A 19,722-nucleotide genomic window follows, 5' to 3' on the forward strand; every position below is an offset into this window, starting at 1 on the left:
AGTTAACACAGTAAAAGCAGCCTGATTAGTTAATAATTAAACCAGTGTTTTAATATCACGTGCTGCAAAGAGCCGCACTCAAGAGCCACTTCCGGCTATTGAGCCTGGGTTGGAGTATCTCATTGATACACAGAGTCAGGTACCACACGGTCATGCTGAGAAAGCACTGGGAGAAGAGCCCCAGGTGGAACACACACTATAAATATGACTACCCAAAGCACAAGGATCGTTAACAGCCCCACTATCCCAATGCCCCTCGCCTACAGCACTGCTCTAATCGATAGCAAGGTACCTTCGATGTAAGCACAGGAACAGCTTGTACCATTTAAACTGCAGGTCCATGTCGTACGTAGGATGAGTGCTGGCAACCTGAGCTATTTGACACGTATTAGCTTCCTCAACCTCCCCAAAGCGACCTTGGAGCCTTCCACCAACAACCCAGGGAGATTCATCCACAGGAGTCACGCCTGGCAAATTTCCTTCACCTGGCTTCATTTTATTGGCTGATCGGACATCTCAAGCACCCAGAAACAAGCACGGGGGACGCGGAAGGAGGTCCAGAGGAGATGGGCAAACACGAGGGTTCAGAGCACACAGGACCCTGGAATTTTCTTGTGGCGGTTCTGCTCAGGGGAAGGAGACAGGAGCTTGGGGGCTAAGAGAGATGCTACTTGCACTCTGGAAGTTAAAGACCTCGGGGAATTTATTACCATAGCGCCTAGAGGCTCCAACTGAGACTGGTACTAGGGGCTGTACAGACAACATGATTGATGAAGGACTTACAGTTTAAACAGACAAGGGAAAAGATGGGAGGGGAAACAGGCATGGAGCTAGGAAGTAACTTGCCCATGGTCACCAGCAGGCCGGTGGCAGAGCGGGGACTAGAACCCCCGTCCCCTGAACTAGGTCTCTTAAACTAAGAGCCGCCATCATCTCAAAGCAGTGGGCACTCAGCCACCATTTTGTTTTTGGAACCCAGCAAAAGCTTTTTTTCCTGTTAAGCGAGGCCAGCTCAGGCGTTCTCTGGTCAGTTATGGCAGCAATGAGAACTAAAGCCTGGTCTACACTTAAAAACGTAGCTCAAGGTCCTAAAAATCCACACCCCTCTGGGCCACGGCTCGGCCCACATAACACCGAGTGTAAACACAGCTAGGCTGATGGGAGAAAGCTTCCGGCAACCTAGCTACTGGCACCTGGGGGTGGTGGTGGTGGGGAGTACCTAGAGGGACAAAAAACCCATCCATTGTTGTAGGATGTGTCTACACTATGGGGGGGGTATAGGGCCATAGCCGCACCCTAGTGTAGACAAGCCCTACGCCATTGCATGCACAGCTATGAAGAGGTTACTTCAAGCGAGAGGTGAGTGGAACACAGGCCCTGATCCGGCATTTTCCTGGGCTGCCCCTCTCCGCCTCAGCTTCCTTTGCCGAATCAAAAAGGTGCGTTTCAGCCACCTCAGAGAGAGACTAGCCCACGGAAATCCCAGGCCTGGCTTCAGTGAAGGGCGCTAGTGTGCAAGACACCATCTGTTGGAAATTGCAGGAAGCTTCGGTACAGCCAGTTCTCAGGCATGGCTCCCACCCAGCACAGCGAAGCCGGCTGCCAAGAGCCAGGGTGGAAAAAAGCTGACTGCAGGCAAAGTCATTTCAGCTGATGGGGAACGGCTCCCGGTGTGTGTGTGTGTGTGTGTGTGTGTGTGTGTGTGTGTGTGTGTGTGTCTGGGGGGGGGGGGGGGGGAAGATCCCGTCCCCTTCAACTGCTGGAAAGCGTTGGGGAATCATAGCAGCCTCTCACTCCTAATGAAGATGGAAGAAAAGGAGGAAACCGTTCAGCTGGAAGCGGAGAGGGTTAGAAAGGTTTTGCAGCGCGCCCCATGGAGCTGAATGTTAAAAGCAGGGCCCATTATGGCCAGCGGATCAAAGGAGCTGGGGCGTTCAAGGGAGAAAGGTTGCGTCAAAAACATTCGTCCAAACCAACCGTGCGATGAAAAGAACTCAAAGGATTAACCATTTGAAGACTAAAATACTTAGCAACACACTTGTCCCACAGCCTGGGAACATAACCCCGGAGTCCCAAGTCCCGTCCCCAGGTCTACCCATTTCCTTCCTGAGTCAGGAATAGAACCCAGGAGCCACTCTGCTCTAACCATTAGACCACACTCCCCCCCACCCCGATTCAGGAATAGAAACCCCAAATTCCTGATGCCTTGTGCCCTGCTCCAGCTACTACACAACACACTCACCTCCCCAAGACAGAAAGAGAACCCAGGAGTCCTGACAGCTTGTATACTGCTCTAACCACTAGCCCGCACTCCCAGGAAAGCATTTCCAGTTTGAAAAAAAAAAAGGGGGGGCTAGAGGCATATGCAAGTTGCAGCCCTACAGCACTAGGCAGCCTGAGCACAGAGGGAATGGTAGGAATGCAGCAGGCATTTCTCTGCACCCCTGCTCCGATGGGGCTTGCTCGAGGGACAGTCTAGACGGCCCACTGTTCCAGCATCGGACCGCAGATCAAGCATCAGTCACCACCAAAGCAGCCTTTTAGAGCATCACCAAATTGCTATCGCAGATCACAACAGTGAAGGCCTGGCGCTGAAATGCAGCAGGCCTGGGGAGTCGAGGTGAAACTGTAACGGCTAGCAGAGAGGCTGGCCCCTTGGGCTGCAGCTCTCTCAGGAGGATGAAGGCAAATGGGTTGCTCTGGTCATACTCCTTCACCAGCTGCTTGCAGGGGCATGGAGCGAGAGCTAAATTCTGGTTTAGTCAAGGACCCTTCCCTCAGGGTCTCGGATTGCTAGGTTCAGAGCTCCTGGTTCTTCTCTCCCCCTGTCCTGCAAAAGGGACCATAGGCTGCTGGTACCTGTCAACCTGCAGGGGCAGGAAGGATATTTGCTTCTATGTCCGTGACGAGGGAAATCTCTCCCTTTCCACTCCAGGAAAGTCAGGGGATCCCTCCTTTGCAAAACACCTTTAAAAGCTTTTAGGAAATCCCATTGACTTGATAGGATTAATGCCACTGAATTGTTTTAACCTTGCAAGTGGCATCATCAACACACATTCTGTTGCAGGATGCCGGCAGAACACGAGGGGCATCAGGCCCGAACCAGGAACTGAAGTACTGACAGAGAGGAAGGATGACAAGACACTGGACTAGCTCTCAAAAAAAAATCTGGGTTCAGTGTGGGCTCTGCCACACATTCCTCCCATAACCTTGGTCACGTCACATCAAGTCTCAATGCCTCAGTTGCCCATCTATAATATGGGTATAACCCCTCCTTTCTCTTCCCCCTTTGGCTTGTCTGTTTAGATCGGGAACTATTCAGTGCAGAGACTGCCTCACACTAGGGGGTTGACTTCACTGCAGAGCTAGGGGTTACTCCTAACCCCACGCCTGTCCACACACCAAACCCTCTCACCCAAGTTTGATTGTGCTTTCAACCCAGGCCAACGGGCACAGGTGGGGCTACAGGTGAGTCCCCCAATGTCTTGCCAGTCCCGTCCCTCCCCAGTAGGCCCAAGAGGAGAGAAATTCTCCCACAATTCACTGGGAGAGACTCAGCGTCGCACGCTTGTTTGAGCACTATGAACCAAGGGGTTGTGCCCCAGAAGCCCTAGCGACACACACTGGGAAAGCGCAGCGCTAGTGAGGACGGGGTAACTCAGCCAGGGCAGGGCAGTGCGGCTGCTCACACACATGCTAGCTCTGCGGGGAAGATGTACCCTGTACGTCTGGACACCAACCAGCACCATGGGGAGGGCCAGGTGCTACCGGAATAGCATTAGAACTAGTGTTTTAATTACCCTAGTTTATTCTTTTCCCTTCCCCTTTTAGGTCAATCAATCATGTGCAGGTTTTTTAAAAGTTAAGATTCTTGCACTTAAACCTCTCCCAGTTATTAGTTCCGACTGTGAAATCTGCCTTATTGACTTGTTTTGGGTCCTGTCTATGGGATTCCCTGTTCAAAATTCAAGCTTTACCTCTGAAATGCCACCTAATACTCTAATGTATCTGGACACAAGCCTCTGCCGGCCCTGGCCAGTCAGTGCAGCTTTTCACCGCTACCCGTGTTTTCAACGAGAATCGGAACAAAGGCAAAAAGTTGAAGACCAGCCCCTCTGGGATCAGCCAGCAAACTAGCTGTGAAAGTTCACCCAAAGACCCTGCTAAACTTCATCCTTCAAACTTCATGATCAGTAAAAATCCCATAGATAAGAGTCAATGGAGCGTGAACTCAGCCCTGAATTGGAACTCAAGGTTGATATGTTGGATCATATTAAAGAAATTCTGTATTAAAAATCACAAATGAGTTTGATTCCCCCTAATTAGGAATACCCTGGAATTTAAACTAAGAGGTCTCTTGGTTTTTGGTACTGTTTCTCTCCCTCTAAACTTGCAAGCTGCTTATTGCCTTAGTACATTCTAAGACAGAGTCTGTTCTCAAAGCAGTTCACAGAGAGAGAGACTCAAAGCAATACTCTGTAACAGAAACAGCACCCAGAGACTCCCCGCCCTTTTGTTGTATTAACAATTGTGATTAAAATAGAGATAGAGGATGTATGTGGATGGATGCTTGGTGTGGATAATAACTGAATGATCAGGGAGGTGCCAGCCTAAGAATCCAGTGTCCATCAGCTGAAGAAGGCGTCAAGTGGAAATAACCAGAGGACCCCCGGAGGGCAGACTGGAATCCACCCCACAGCCTCAAGAATGGGAGAACCAAAGAACAAGATAACATCTAGCAGCACAGAGCCGTCAGGAATGTGCCATCTGCTGATTGATTCAGCAACAGCATGATGAAGCAATTCCCACAGACTGGCATAGGAAGAAATTCCTATAAAAATGGACTCTAGAAAGTGAGAACTTTGGGGTCTGATTCTGCAAACCAACTTCCAGGAGCATCAGATGAGCATCTGACAAGGCCCTGCTCCCGCCTCATGTCCAGGCCACCTGGCCAGTGGCTTGGCATGAGCAACTCTAAGGCTGGTAATTATGATAACAACCTTGCAGAACCTGTGTGTGTGTGTGTGTGTGTGTGTGTGTGTGTGTGTGTGTGTGTGTGTGTGTGTGTGTGTGTGTGTGTGTGTGTGTGTGTGTGTGTGTGTGTGTGTGTGTGTATATATGAATGAGTGAATAAATATGAGATTGAATGGAATGTTATAGCTATAACTAACTGCTTACTATGATTCTTTCTGTATTCACAATAAATGTGGTATTTTGCCTTTTTCCCTTTAATAAGATCCTGCTGGTTTTTAATTTATTGGTACAACAGATAGACCAGCTGTAGATTTAAGTCTAGGCCAACAGCTACCAGAAGGGATGCAGTTAGGAGAGATTTTTCCCCTGTAAAAAAAAAAAAAAAAAAATCAGCAATGCAGGGGGGAATTTCTGGAGATGTTTGTTCTTTCGCACAGGGAGGTGGCATTTAGTACCATTAACTCAACAAAAGGTTCTTTCCTGTAATCAAAGACGGGTAACGGAGTTTAGAGCTCAAGCAGTCAACCGCTTTGCAGAAATTGGCTGCATTGGACCCCAGATTGGTAACGCAAACGGCTTTATTCACCCACCACGAGCGTGTCTGCCAGCACAAGACTGAGGCAGATTGAAGCAGAAAGGCCTGGTAGACACCGTTTTTGTCCCAGGATAACTATGTGGGTTAGGTGGCGATTAATTTCACCGATACAGTTATAATGGTACAACTTCACGTGTGGATGCAGTTATACTGGTATACAAGTGCCTTATAGCCAGAAAAGTTATTTCCCTTCCCATATGGAAATAAGCTACACTGGTATAAACCCCTTTATACTGATCTGACTGCATCCAAATGAAGGTGGTCGCACTGCTTTAACTGTACCAGTCTAGACCACTGGGACGCTGTAAGTGTTTAGACAAGACCTTATCGCTGGTAGATTGCAAAACAGGGAAGTATCTCAGTGATCTTGTTCTTTATGAGCCAAACAGCTGGAACAGAAGACCTCTTGCTTGCAACAGCAAGCTGCCCTTTGCATTTAGGCAGTCAATAAATGCCAAGCCCCATTGTACAGACAAGACACAACTACTCCTCAAGCCCAGCAAGGCATCTGTAGGTTTAAATGCACAGAGCAGCGGTCTGGGAGCCAGCTCCCTTGAGTCCCAGATGCTGCTCTGGCCACTAGCCCATACCACCCCACCCCTGAGATTTGCAGAGGGACATTTTGTAAGTGCACCAATGCATCCGATGCTAAGTTACTGCGACTTTTCAGCTGGCCGAGCCAGGCCCACAGCCAGCGTGATCCATCAGAACATACAAACGTCACTGCACGTATCGCAGCGCGAAGAAGCCGGTCAACAGCATTCAGAGTGCAGGGGTCAGTCTAAACTGGAGTAGCAAAATGGCAGCCAAGGCACACAGAGAAGGGAAATTGTATCTGGTCATCTGTGGCTTTGGTAGAGGAGCCATGGCCAGATGGCACGAAGACGGAATGCAAGCTAGGACAATGAAGGAACGGGTGGAAGGTTTAAGATAGTTTCTCCCTTATCCTAGCTTGCTTTTGGTGTGAAGGTTTTTCCACCAGTATCGACTGCATATATTCCTTTCATTTAGGCTTGTGCTCCCAGATGCCTTGGTATGAGTTTTGACTCTGTTCAAGCATTCAAGCAGCAGGAGATCATTAAAGCCAGGGCAGGGCACTGAAGCAAAGACCCGTTTAAAAAAAAAAAAACCAAAACAAAAAGGAAATTGACAATCCAATGACTTATGCCAACTATGAAATCTCCAGTCAATTCCAGCCATTCCACTTTTTGTTGAGGGAGAACTTGGATGCTGTCTGAACTTAGCTAAGAATCTGGCACCTTGCGAAAGAGGAATTTCCTCCAGGGTTATAAAACCAAAGCATTCTTTTCAATCATTTCTACACAAGCTGGAGAAACCCAGCCCTCTCTCTCACAAGGGTTCAATGCCACGAGTGCAATATGAAGACCATGGGGGCTTATTCTGCGCTTCAGGCTGGAATCTAAGGGAAATTCCCATACCACCACTAATTGGGCTGTAATATTTTAGTCTCTGCCAAGTTATCGGTCTCTGTGCCAGGGTAACGCAGCACGGGTTAGTGGCAGGAGGTCAGATTAGATGACCCAGTGGCCAATTCCGGCCTTAAATTCTATAACTCTCAGACCAATTCAGAGAGCGCACAGAGGTACAGGGCGCCCAAGAGCATGTACCAACAGGCCTGTTTCTGCTCTTATTAAAGTCAGTGGTGAGACTCCCATTGGCTTCAACAAGAGCATGGAATTGCCATACTGCAATGGTTTTCAACGGGGCGTGGACACAGCCCTGGGGGGGACACAACATTGTGGGTACGAGGCAGGTACACAACTCATCTAGATATTTGCCTGGTTTTAACACAGGCTACATAAAAAAGATGAACAAAGTCAGTACAAACTAAAATTTCAAGGTTTCAGGGGATAGCCTATAAAGCAGCATAAACAGACTTGTTTATGCTGCTTTATAGGCTATCCCCTGAAACCTAAGTACAGTATTTATATGCCAATCGATTTTATAATGATACGGTAAAAATGAGAAGGTCAGCACTTTTTCAGTAGTAGCGTGCTGTGACGCTTGTGTATTTTTAGGTCTGATTTTGTAAGCAAGTTGTTTTTAAGTGAGGTGAAACTTGGGGTACACAAGACAAATCAGACTCCTGAAAGGGGGACAGGAGTGTGGAAAGGTTGAGAGCCACTGCCACACTGCAATAGTCCATTATGGTAGCACCTAGAGGCCCCGAATGAGATCAGAGCCCCATTGTACCAGGCGCTGCCCAGACCCACAGATTTTGCCCCCAAAGGACTTAACTAGACAAATAGCTGAAGGGTGGGATACAGATAAAGGATGGGAGGACACAAAGGCAGAGAAGGGGGATGACTCATCCAAGGTCACTCAGCTGGAGAGGGGCAGAACCAGGAATAGAACTCGTGTCCAGCTTCTCAAACCCCATGCCCTAACCACTAGACCGCACTACCTCATCTAGTCCAGTGTCTGAGTGGCCAACACCAGCTGCTTCGGAGGAACCTGTAAAACACCTGCAGAAGGCAATTATAGGATAACTTACCCACAAGGAAAGCTTCTTCCTAGCCCCCAATAGATAGCCACTGGCATATGCTCTGACACATGAGGGTTTATTATCCCTTCCAAATATACCCCTACCAGTATATTTACTGTTGTCAATCTGGATATTCTTGTTAGCCATATAAACGTCCAGTCCTGTTTTAAATCTGGTGAAGTTCTTGGCTTCACTGACATCTTGCGGCAAGGAGTTCCACAGTTCCAATGAACTGCACTGAGTAGAAAACTGGAATGTCACTGTTCGGACTATTGTATCCTAAATTCAGATGCTGAAGTTCAAATGGATTTTACAGTAAGTGTTAAACCCAGATCAGCACAGTGCAAAGTGTAATGAACAAACAAGACAGTATTTATACATGAACACACAACAGATGCTGAATCTCTTTTACAGGGCCTGAATTTCTACAGCTATAATGGTATTACTGTGCGGGGGTGTTGTTTTTTTAGGCTTACTCAGTTCACAGCTATGGAAAGAAACCATGCTGCGTTCCATAAAATTAATATCATCCAGTCCTCAGAAAAAGGGATCAATTCAGAAGATTATTTTTGCACCGGAGGATGGGGAGACGGAAGTGAAGTGATGATAAAAAAAATGGTTTGTGCCGTTTGCGATCCTCTCAGCTGTGCTCAAATGTTTGCATGCGGCCACTAGAAGCAGCTGAAATGCTCGATTTCCATATCACTTTAGCATGTTCCTATTGGGGGAGAATTCACACACACAAGAGACGCCTAAGTATGTTTCAACCTCTCCACTTTCAGGCTTGGAAAATCACGGCCACTCAGCTGCTATAGCAGCCATGCTGTCCTTTCCCGCGCCTGCCCAGAGAGAATCAGTAGCATGGTTTGGGGAGGGTGCACACCAATGTTTGACAGCTGCTTCAGTTTGACACACAGCACGGGCTGGGACTTTTGCCCGTCAAGTCAAGCTAGATGGAGCGTAACTATGGGAAGCAAGGATGCCCAGCAATAATCCAGATCCACTATTTGGGGGACTTCCAGCTTTTGGAGGCAAAGAAGTAGAATCCAGAGAGAGAAGAGACCATGGAGCCGAGGATGTTTAGTTATGGTCAGATTGAGCTGAAACATCTATGATGCTGTCATGAATACTCATTCTAAGCAGCACAGGGGAGAGTGGCTAGAGATGCACAGAACAGTCAAGGAGACGTTGGGCTGGATGGGGTGGGGGGGGAAAAAAAAAAACAAAAAAAAAAAACTGTGGGCCTCTAGGAGTTTAGTCAGAAGCCAATAATAGCAAGGAGTTCTTGATCATCACACTGTGCTCTGGTTGGGTCAGGGAACCAGGACCTCTCTCTGGCCACCTGCGTGACCACCACACGAGCGCATGAGGTCTTCGGAAGAAGTAGCCAACCAGAAGGACAGAGCGGTTAACATGAAGCTCTGACACCACAAAGCGAGAGGATGCAGCTTTGATACATGGCAGGTTTCTGGGGGGGAGACCCATGGCAGAGTCTCTCAGAGCCTGGGTCAACTGAAAAGCAGTGTAGATATTCCCGCTTGGGCTGGAACCCACGGTCTGAGACCCCCCCTCCCCTCCACACCCTTGCTGGGTCTCAGAGCCCAGTTTCCAGAGGGAGTGGGACATCTACACTGCTATTTTTAGTCAGCTGGCCAGGCTCTGAGGCTTGCTGCCGCAGGGTTTGATTTGATTTTTTGCAGCATAGATGTACGCTGGGATGCTTAGGAAGTTTGCTTTCATGTCTGCAACAGGTCGAGGCCAATCCCTCTCCAGTCTTAAAGATGGGTGAGAAAGTGACCAGTGAGAATAATTAAAAAAGTGTCTAGGGATAAACATCATGGGATAATCCCAAAGTTCTAATCCAGGATGAATGTTTAAGAGAACAATGGAAAGTGGTGGCTCATTTGATACATCAACTAGAAAGCCAACATACTTTGTTCTTTTACTAAACTATTAATTCATATAATGTAAAACCAATACCAGGTATGGAGGCAAAACAGGAAGTTAGGAGACACTGGCAAATAACAAGAGGTGCGCTGCTAAGCAAATGCATCTAAGCATGCTCCATGCAGGCAACATCAGCATCCGAAAAAGTGGGAGGATTTGGGCAGGAAATCTTGGCATTCCATGAAGACCTTCCATTATTCATGCTCTGTGTTTCTAATTTAACCCAGCTAACAGTGGGCACGATTCTGACTCGGTAGCAGATTCCAGCACAATTGTCGACAATCCTCGACAAAGAATAAAAACTAAAATAGGATAAAGTGTGGACTTTCCAACAGTCATCTGAAAGCATTTGCAAAAGAAACTCATGGTAAACCCGAGGCCATTTCCCCTGGTTACTTCTTACAGGCCTGACTCAAAGCCCATTACACTGAGCAGAAATCAACTGATTTCAGTGGACTTTGGAACACACAGGACAGAGCCAAAGGAATTAATTTTGCGCCCAAGTCAACAAAGCACTTAAGTGCTTTTTTTTGACTCAGGGCCTTAAATCTTTATCTCATCACTAAAGCCATCCCTAGATCTTTGACACTATTTTTTTAAAAAATTGACTCCTTTCCCAGATTTATATGGTTTACTTTTCTGCATTCCTCTCAGTTTGGATGGAGAAGTCCATTTCACCTTCTTGTTCTTATGTGTTGGTGCCAGCACTGCTGTGGTTAAGCTTCTAACATGTCAGGGGACAGTTTACATTCAAAAACCCCTTTTAATTCGAACACCTGCACAGAAGTATTTATGTAGTGGCAATTGGAAGCCTTTCCCCTGGCTTGTTTTTAGTAGAAAAAACAAAATTTGTTACCCAAATAAAGGGAAACCGGAAGTTTAGCACAATCCTATAGTAGCACTGTCAGCTAGTCCAAAATGTGAGGCTACATTACATACTTACAAAGAGCCAGCAACTGAAGTGAAGAAAATGGGTACAAAAGCAGCGTGGCACAGACTGGTTAAGGTGGAAGTTCGAAAAGGTGCCAAGGGGAAGTGCAAGGACCTGATACACATCTAAATCCATGTTCACAGAAGTTAGTGCCACGAACGGAGATTCAGGAGAAAATTGCTCTGGGCAAAATTTGTACTCTGGGCACCACACTTTAGGAAAGATGTGGACAAACCGGAGAGAGTCTAAAGCAGAACAAAGATGACAAAAGGATTAGAAAAGGTGACCTCTGAAGAAAAGTTTTAAAACTGGCTCTGTTTAGTCTTGAAGACAGACAACTAAGGGGAGACCCGAAAACAGTCTTCAAAATACATTAAGGGCTGTTAGGAAGAGGACAGTGATGAATTGTTCTTGTCCTGCCTTCAGTGGACATGGAGAAGTAATGGGCTTAATCTGCAGCAAGGGAGATTCAGGTTAGATATTAGGAAAAAAACTTTCTAACTCTAAGGGTAGTTAAGCTCTAAATAGGCCTCCAAGGGAGACTGAGAAAACCACATCATTGGAGATTTGTAACAAATTGGACGCATACCTGTCAGGGATGGTCTAAGTTTACTTGTTCCTGCCTCACCATGGGGGGGAGGGAGGGGCCGGACTTGACGACCTTGCAAGGTCCCTTCCTGGCCTTCATTTCTCTGATTCTAATATCTATCTACTTAAGAGAATTCTCTACAATTCCAGCATGACAAATTTTGGTTGGAGCCATTGTGGATAGTTCTCTGAACCCATCTGCTCAATGTGCAGCAACAGTCAAAAAAGCGAACGTTCAGAACCATTAGGAAAGGGATAGATAACCGGACAGGAAAAATCATAATGCCACTACATAATTCTGTGGTGTACACACACCTTGAATACTGTGTGCAGTTCTGGTCACCCAATTCTCTTTTGGGATGGTAACAGGTACAGAGAAGGGCAACAAAAATGATTATGGGGATGGAACAGCTTCCACAGGAGAGATTAAGAAGACCGACTGTTCAGTTTAGAAAGGAGATGGCTGAGGGGGGACATGATAGAGGTCTATAAAATCATGAACGGTGTGGGGAAAGTGACTAGGGAAGTGTTATTTACCCTTTCATGTAACACAAAAGCTATGAATCACCCAATGAGATTAATAGGCAGCAGGTTTAAAACAAACCGAAGGAACAGTCAACCTGTGGAATTCGTTGCAGGGGGATGTTGTGAAGACCAAAAGTGTAACTTGGTTCCAAAAAGAATTAGATAGATGTATTGAGGACAGGTCCATCAATGGCTATTAGCCAAGTTGGTCAGAGATTCAACTCCATTCTCCGGGTGTCCCTAAACCTCTGACTGCCAGAAGCTGGGAGTGGATGACAGGGGATGGATCACTTGATAATTGCCCTGTTCCATTCATTCCCTCTGGTCACTGTCGGAAGACAATATAGTGAGCTTGATGGACCACGGCTTTCCTTATGTTCTTATGCAAGACGTTGACAGCCCTCCACACTGTCAGCTTTTTGGGTCAGGAGGACCATCTTTTTTGTTCTGTTCATCAAGTGCCAAGCACAACTAGGGCTCTCCTGCAATACCAATAAATAATCACACACAGGCCGGTTGGTTTGCGTAGCTGCAAAGTTGCATCCCTGAGATCTGGTTTTAGCAATCCAAGAAAGAAGCAGACAAAACAGCCACAGCTGCTTCTCAGCGGTTATTAATTGAACTTTTCTTTTTATTGGTCAGTGAAATCTATGGTAGCATAAATGAAAGTATACCATGTAATAAGACTGATTACAAAGCGCCATCTAGTGTTCATTACAGCAGTGCATTTAAACTAGAGTAAAAAGTTGCCAACCCAATATTTAAATTAAATTAAAAAAAAGTTTATCAATAAGCAATTGAAGAATTAATTCAGGTCACTTCTCTTATGACTAATGAAAACCAGGCTATGTGCTAAACCTTTCTATGGAGATTCTCCAGGCCTGCTAATCACATCCATGGCTCTAAAAACTGGTCTTTAAAATCAAACGATGCCGCAGATCTTGTAGAATTAAAGTCTAGCAGGTGAAAAATTAGAACGACATATCCTACGGTGCCTTCCCTGCAACAGAGCTGGAGTGTAAAACAAAGGTGGAGGGCAGTTAAAATGCTCTTCAAATGGTTCATTAAATATTTTAACCTATAAAAAAGCCGCTAGTGTCTCTCTCAGGAGCCAGGGCAGTGCAGAATAAGAGGCTGCCCGGGGCTATCCAGGTCCCAACGGCAAGCAACGTTTCTTCCAACTGCACCCCTAAGTGCACTTGTTTTAAGACCAAATCAAATGGCATCCTCCCCTTTTTCCGTCTCTTATGCAAGTCCTCCAGGAGCCTGCTCTGCCTCTGGTGCGTGCGCATCGTCCCCACTAGTCTCCGTGGGAATCCTGCCAGGCCAGCAGACACGGAAAAGCCCCCTCCTGTTTGGTTCTTGGAAGAGCGGAGCGTTTGGTACTCATTTTAAAACAAAGGTGCTTTGGAGTCCACACTGCTGCTCTTCCTTCCTCCCGCCCTCCCAACCCACTCCCATCCCCTTTAAAAAAAATAAAGTACCGTAAAATACTCAGCCCCACCACAGGAAGATTAATGCTGCGTGGGCAATTGATTCAGTATGTTTATGCAAAGGAAAACTGACGGTTAATACTGTCTTTCAATAAATATAAAATGTATATTTAATCATCCCTTTTTTAAAAACGCGCACGCGCACACACACACACACACAAAAACACTTTCACTATAAGGAAACATAAATGACCTGAAAAAATCCTAGCAGCTCTACAGAAATTCAATAGATACCTCTCTAGTCAATTCATTATGACATATTAAGGCGGGAAAGCTTTGGAATCAGTTATGTTCAGGGTAATAGTTGAAACTCTGTAGTTTATAGAAAAAATACTCTTCAAATTTTTTTTAATTGGAAACTTAACTTTGTTTGAAGTTCAAATTTTTCTTTTTTGATTAAAAAAGCTATGAACTATACCTAAACTGCAATAAAAAAATGGCAGACAAGCAAATGCCAGAAACTGACTGCAAGGGTAAGATCCTACAGAAACCTCTGTCTAATAACGGACGACACACAAGCAGCAGCGCCTGCGGTCAGGGCCCCATCCTGCAGTCTCAGCTCCCAGGGTAGTTAAGGGGAGTTCTTCGTGTGCAAAAATTGCAGAGCTGGGTTAAATGGGAGAACAAATGTTTGAGGAAACTTGCCCTTCACCTGCTAAACTTCCACTATCTCTTTGCCAAACTACTGAGCAATCAGATCCTGGCATATGAGAGTCTGACTTTGTGTGTTTCTCTTTCACGCTTTCAGACTCCTATCCACTATGTACAGGTTTACATTCACACCACAGTACAGCAAGCTGGGTTCAAACAGTCTTCGGAGAGAGAGGACAATACAGTCAAACTTCATTAATAAGAATATACTGTCAGTGAATGCTGCCACTGGAGAATTAAAGCACCCAGCTAAGCTGTTTTTAAAGAGCAGTGAATCTTTGTAGCAAAAACTCAAGAGATTTCAAATGAATTCCTTTTAGAAGAGTGAATTGATTCAGTGTTTGTAACTCGCATCTTCCTAGCTAGTCTATTATTTTTAACTAGCATTGTGTGTGTGGATGTCAGCTTACAAAATAAGTGAAGCTGCCCTGAAACCGGTTGGTTAATTTCAATTTACTCTATACGGCTAAGATTTTCTGAAGCAACTAGTGGTTTTGGATCTCAAGTCTTGGGGGCCCAACTTCAGATACCTTAGAGGGGTCTGACTGAGAAAGTGCTTCTGAGAACGAAGCCTTGGCTGGGTGCCCAAAAATCACTAGGCACTTTTGAAAAACCTTGGCTTACATCACCCTCATGAAGAATGCTGCAGACTCATTTACCTGACAGCAGGGAGAACAGACATTGTTCCTTCATCAGTTTGGTCTGGATGGAACAATGCTGATAGCATACTGGAATCAGCCCAGAACGGGAGATGGATCCCCTTTTACAAAAGGAAATAAGACTGAAAGCTGATGTTTTATCAGCATAGCAAATGTGGAGCTGCTGTTTTGGTTCCTGGGAAAGAAAAACGCAGCCAGGAAACACAATGAGAATATAACACTCAAACTAAACACCTGGGGCATTATTCTGTTACACTCAGGCTCGGATCTACCACTCTGGCAGTGTAAAGTGGTATCTGTCAATTATAGTTACCCTACTTGTGAGGCCCTTTACACTGCCACAGCTGTGTACAGGGGCTTCTGACTGTCTAAACACAAAGCAGTACCAGTTTAATTAAAGGTGTGATTTAAAATCAATTTAGTGAAACCAGTGGAAGAGGCCGAGTGGACACTCATGTCACTAGTCACCTAGCTTCAGTCAATTAGAAAGAAGTTTAAGCTAAACAGAAATAAGGCATTCCAGCCAAAATAATATCCACAGGGGGTTAGCACCATTTTAAATAAAGCCTTATCTACGCAAGAAAGTTACACTGGTTTAACAAATCAGTTAAGTTACGCCAGTGCAAACTCCTGTGTGGACATTTCTTTTGGTTTAAGAGCAGCTTCTTTTGGTTTAGCTTCAGCCGATTCCTAATGGGAAAAGAGTCCGTCCATTTTAAAGCACACCTTTCGTTAAACGGGTACAACTTTTCCCTGTAGACAAGGCATCAGTCATTTAAAAACACACTTACATTAAACTGGTGCAACTTGCATGTTCAGACACAGCCTGGGTGTAAAAGAGAATAAGGCCCGAAGGTCATTTTCCAGTATAAGTATACTTTCATCTTCTTTGCTGAACCTTCCCTCCCCCAAGTTAAGGACAATGGGCAGACTTAAAATGGAAAATTGCATAGTTATGCCTTCTTAAACCAAAAAGGGAACGTTGTAAAGCTTTTAATTTATCATTACAATTCAAATTTTATTTCAAATGTTCACCCCTGCTCTGTGCAAGACTGGAATGAGGACAGCTCCAGTTTGGGGTCTATCTTTACAAATGTCTGTGCAAACACTGCAGTGCTAAAGTTCTGCCCACCCGCAAAATAACATGTGGACATAAAGGTCCCGTCCACGCTAATGCTGCAGGGGACTCAGGGAGGGTAGGGAGGGAAAGTTGTGGACCACGTAATAAAAGTGTGTTTAAAATTATGTAATAGCTATGCTGTACTTATTACAGTTTCTTTAGCCCTGTTATCAAAAAAATATCTTTATTACCCATTGTTCAAATGTCAGCTATGGCTCAACAAAACAGAGCCAAATTAACGCTATTCAGCACAACAGAGGTAGTATGGAAATAACTTGCTCAAGTAGAAAAATCAAAGTTAGAGAGAAAGAGTGTGCGTGTGTGTAAAAATAGCAGCAAACTGGTATAGATTTAGCTTCCAGTGCTGCAGGGTGCTTGATACATCCTTTCCACTTCTACTTCTCCACACTGATGGTTATTGCTGGGTGGAGACATCGACTTCATTTTCACACTGATTCTTACTAAGTAGGTTTGACTGTATCCCTAACAGAATCATTTTGCACAGTACTTCTGTAAGAAAATGCAAACACTCGGTATTGCAGCCCTCCCACCCCCACAAAAAGTTTAAAAATAAAATTTAAAAAATATAGTCAAGCCCATCTAAAGGGTAGAGTCCTGAGCCTGCTGCTAAGAGGCACGCTCAGAAGACATAGGATGGAGATGGGTCTGGAGGTGAGGGCCCCCTTCAGAGCCACTACACTGAAACTGTCCAGTTCCAACTTTAAATTCTTTTCAGTACCAGCAAAGAATAAAAACAATGTTAAAATCTCTTCTTAAAAAGGTCCACGATATTTAAACTAAAATTGCTGGGCTGTTTTGCTAACTCCTCTGAAAAGCTATTTTAAATTACTTTAAGTTGGAATCCAACTAAAAGGACACAGTCACAGTATTCTCCACGTGCCTTCACTTAAAGCTTTGGTCTTGTTGATTTGATCATTTTAAGAACCTGGCGTCTTATTCCCTGCTTCACCATGTGCTCTGACCCAAGCATGCCTCCTCCAGGGGCTTGCTAATCTTAGTCACCCTTTGCCAGAAGAAAGCTGTGATAGCATCCCCCTCTCTCCTGGGAGGAAAGGTTTGTTCCCCCCACTCCGTTTAAATGGATCACCACTAGAACACTGGAGTGGAATCACATTTGTTACCCCAGCCAGCCGTCCCCACCCTCCTATGAAGAGGGAGAGAGGAGCATGGAAAGTAATTATTATTGCATTCCCCATACTTCATGGGTCCAGATGGCAGCGCTAGCCAGACTCTTCAGAACCTGTGTATTAGTGCTTCTCGTTCCCTCTCTTTGCGTTTCAGCTCCTCTTTGTAACAGCAGGAGCAGAAATTCCCAGTTTCCGGATGCCCGTAAAAACTGCAGGTCGGCTGCTTGCATTTGGTCTGCTGAACGTTATAAAGTATTCGGCTTTTGCTTTTGTCCCCGCATGCTCCCTTCTGCAAGCTGTCCTGCTCTAGGGGGTCCCTGCAGCCGTTGCTGTGGGGGGCCATGCAGGCAGGGCCGTCACACTCGACGGGGTAATTTGGGGGTACATCCATCTCTGTTGGGGAGAGCCGTCCCAGGTGGGAAGGGCTAGTTTGGTACGCGTGAGGCCGCCCCTGAGTGCAATGTCTGGGTAAGGTAGCATAGGGAGGAAGGCTGCTGCAGGACCCACCTGCTACCTGCCTCCTGGTATCTTGATAGCTGGGGGGATGTGCGCCTTCTACACAGTTGACCACAGCGGGCCGGGGAATGGTAAAGACCCCCGAGTAGCTGGAAGGAAAAGCTGTCATTTTAGCTCCTATGACATGCTCCGAGGTCTGGCTGCTGTAACTAGGAGGCAACTGGGGGTAGGATGGATTCAGTAGCACATCCTCACTTTTGTGAAGATTAGCCTCCGGTTCCAGCTTCTTGGCAGCAGTGCCGCCGTTTGCAAAGGCCTTCTTCTCTACCTCCTTTTGCTTCTGCTCAGCCAAGAAGCGCTCCTCGGCATCAGAAAGGTACCTCTGGATCATCTCTTCCTGGTACTGGTGCCGGTTGCTGGTCTTGAGGTGGCCAGCGAAGATAAACTTCCGCTCACCCTGCATGGCTGCTCGCAGGATGCTTAGGCTAAGTTTCACGTCGTTGCTGTATTTATAGGGATCTGACTGCTTCTCGGTGCTCACTTGGCCTGGGCAGGTTTTCTCAGCAGAGGCTGACAAATCCCCTTGGGAAGTTTCTTCTTTGCTGCCTTTCCTCGCTTTTAAGGATCCTTTCTTCTTCTTCTCCAAGGTTTCCCCCTGCCCATTGCTCACTCCTCCTTTGACAGTTTTACTGTGCATCAAGCCACCCATGTTCTTTTTTAGCTTACTTCCCAAAGTCTTGCCAAAGCTGCCCAGCTTATTAGCAACCGAGTCGGTCCGTTTCTTCTCTTTCTCCTTGTCTTTGTCCTTCTCTCGGTCTCTCTTTGGCTTCTCTTTCTCCTTGTCCTTGCTGCTCTTACTGCCACCGTTGCTGGTGGTACTACTGCAGACAGATTCCTTGTCCGACTCCCCAGATTCCGCCGCTGAGCGGGCATCATCTCCGGCGGAAGCAGTAGGGGATTCTGGCTGGGCTAGAGGGGCCTAAGGAGAAAGAAAGCAGCCATCAGAGAAAGTCAATTAGTTCAGCAGTTGCAGTCTTCTGGCCAAATTCTGAGTGGATGCAGCACACAGGTGCTCACTAGAAAGGCCTGAACACGCACCAGGGGGAGCCTTTTCCACACCAATGCTGGCTCTCCCAAAAGCCGCAGACAGGCTACTCCGTGACAGGAGCTGCAGAGAAGCATGCTGAGCCACAAGGCTGCATGTACATCACTGTGTACTCCATAGCACACCCCCACACGGTTAAAATACATCCCTAAAATTACATTTACAAATTAGGCTCTGCAGATGCATCAACTTAGTGCAAGATTTAAATGGGGGAAAGCAAGACCTTAACCAGAGATGTGCTCTACTAGGGTGACCTATCCCTTTCTGGCCAGCTACAAAAGCTATTCTGGATGCATTCTGGAAACAGCCCTTATAAGGTCACCACGAAGGACAAATGCAGGAATGTATGTAGCCCACCTAATAAAACAACCCAGGAGTATAGTGGGGTGGTTCTTTATAGTGTGTTTGTACGGGATACAGGAGCAGCCGTTTGGATTCTGGAAGTAGTAACCACAATCAAGACGACACCACAATAAAATGGTAGCTATTGCTCAAGCTCAGAGCTGCGGCCCATTTCACTAGGGGACACCATACCCCCATAGTTCACTAATGTAATTTACTTGTCATGACCTGGGGCCCATCATGGCGGGCGAGGATTTAGAGAGGATATAGGTTCACAAGTATTGTGGACAATCTATGGGGAGGGAGGGGGGAAAAGAATGGTGGGGGGGGACAGAAGGAGAACTGTTACTTTTAAATGCAGTCATTTGAGCTTTTTCCTTACACATCACACCTTGGCAGCATCTTGTTCTTGGAAATGATCCAAGCTTGAAATTTAACAATTCACACGGAATTTGGAGGAGTCATTCCAGGTCCTGAATTATACCAACCCCACAACTTCCTTTAAAAATATATATATATATATATATATATATATATATATATATATATATATATATATATATATATATATATATATATTTTTATGAACCTGGAAGAATCTAAGCCATGTTTTCACTGTTAATTCAGCTACCATGACTTGGCAATACGACAGCATAGGGATTTCGGGAGTATGCTGAAGTAT

At 45.9% G+C, this 19,722-nt stretch overlaps 1 protein-coding gene across 1 annotated transcript in view; it reads right to left on the bottom strand.

Moving 5' to 3' along the window:
- Positions 1 to 16,774: 16,774 nt before the first annotated feature.
- OTUD7B (OTU deubiquitinase 7B) overlaps positions 16,775 to 19,722 on the bottom strand; it is a 64,543-nt gene continuing 61,595 nt past the window's right edge. Inside the window, exon 12 of the mRNA XM_074938490.1 lies at positions 16,775 to 18,572. Coding sequence (XP_074794591.1) covers positions 17,244 to 18,572 — 1,329 coding nt within the window. The 3' untranslated portion in view covers positions 16,775 to 17,243. The remainder of the gene's footprint in view (positions 18,573 to 19,722) is intronic.

Source organism: Natator depressus, chromosome 24 (assembly GCF_965152275.1).
Source record: "Natator depressus isolate rNatDep1 chromosome 24, rNatDep2.hap1, whole genome shotgun sequence".
NCBI classification, from domain to species: domain Eukaryota; kingdom Metazoa; phylum Chordata; order Testudines; family Cheloniidae; genus Natator; species Natator depressus.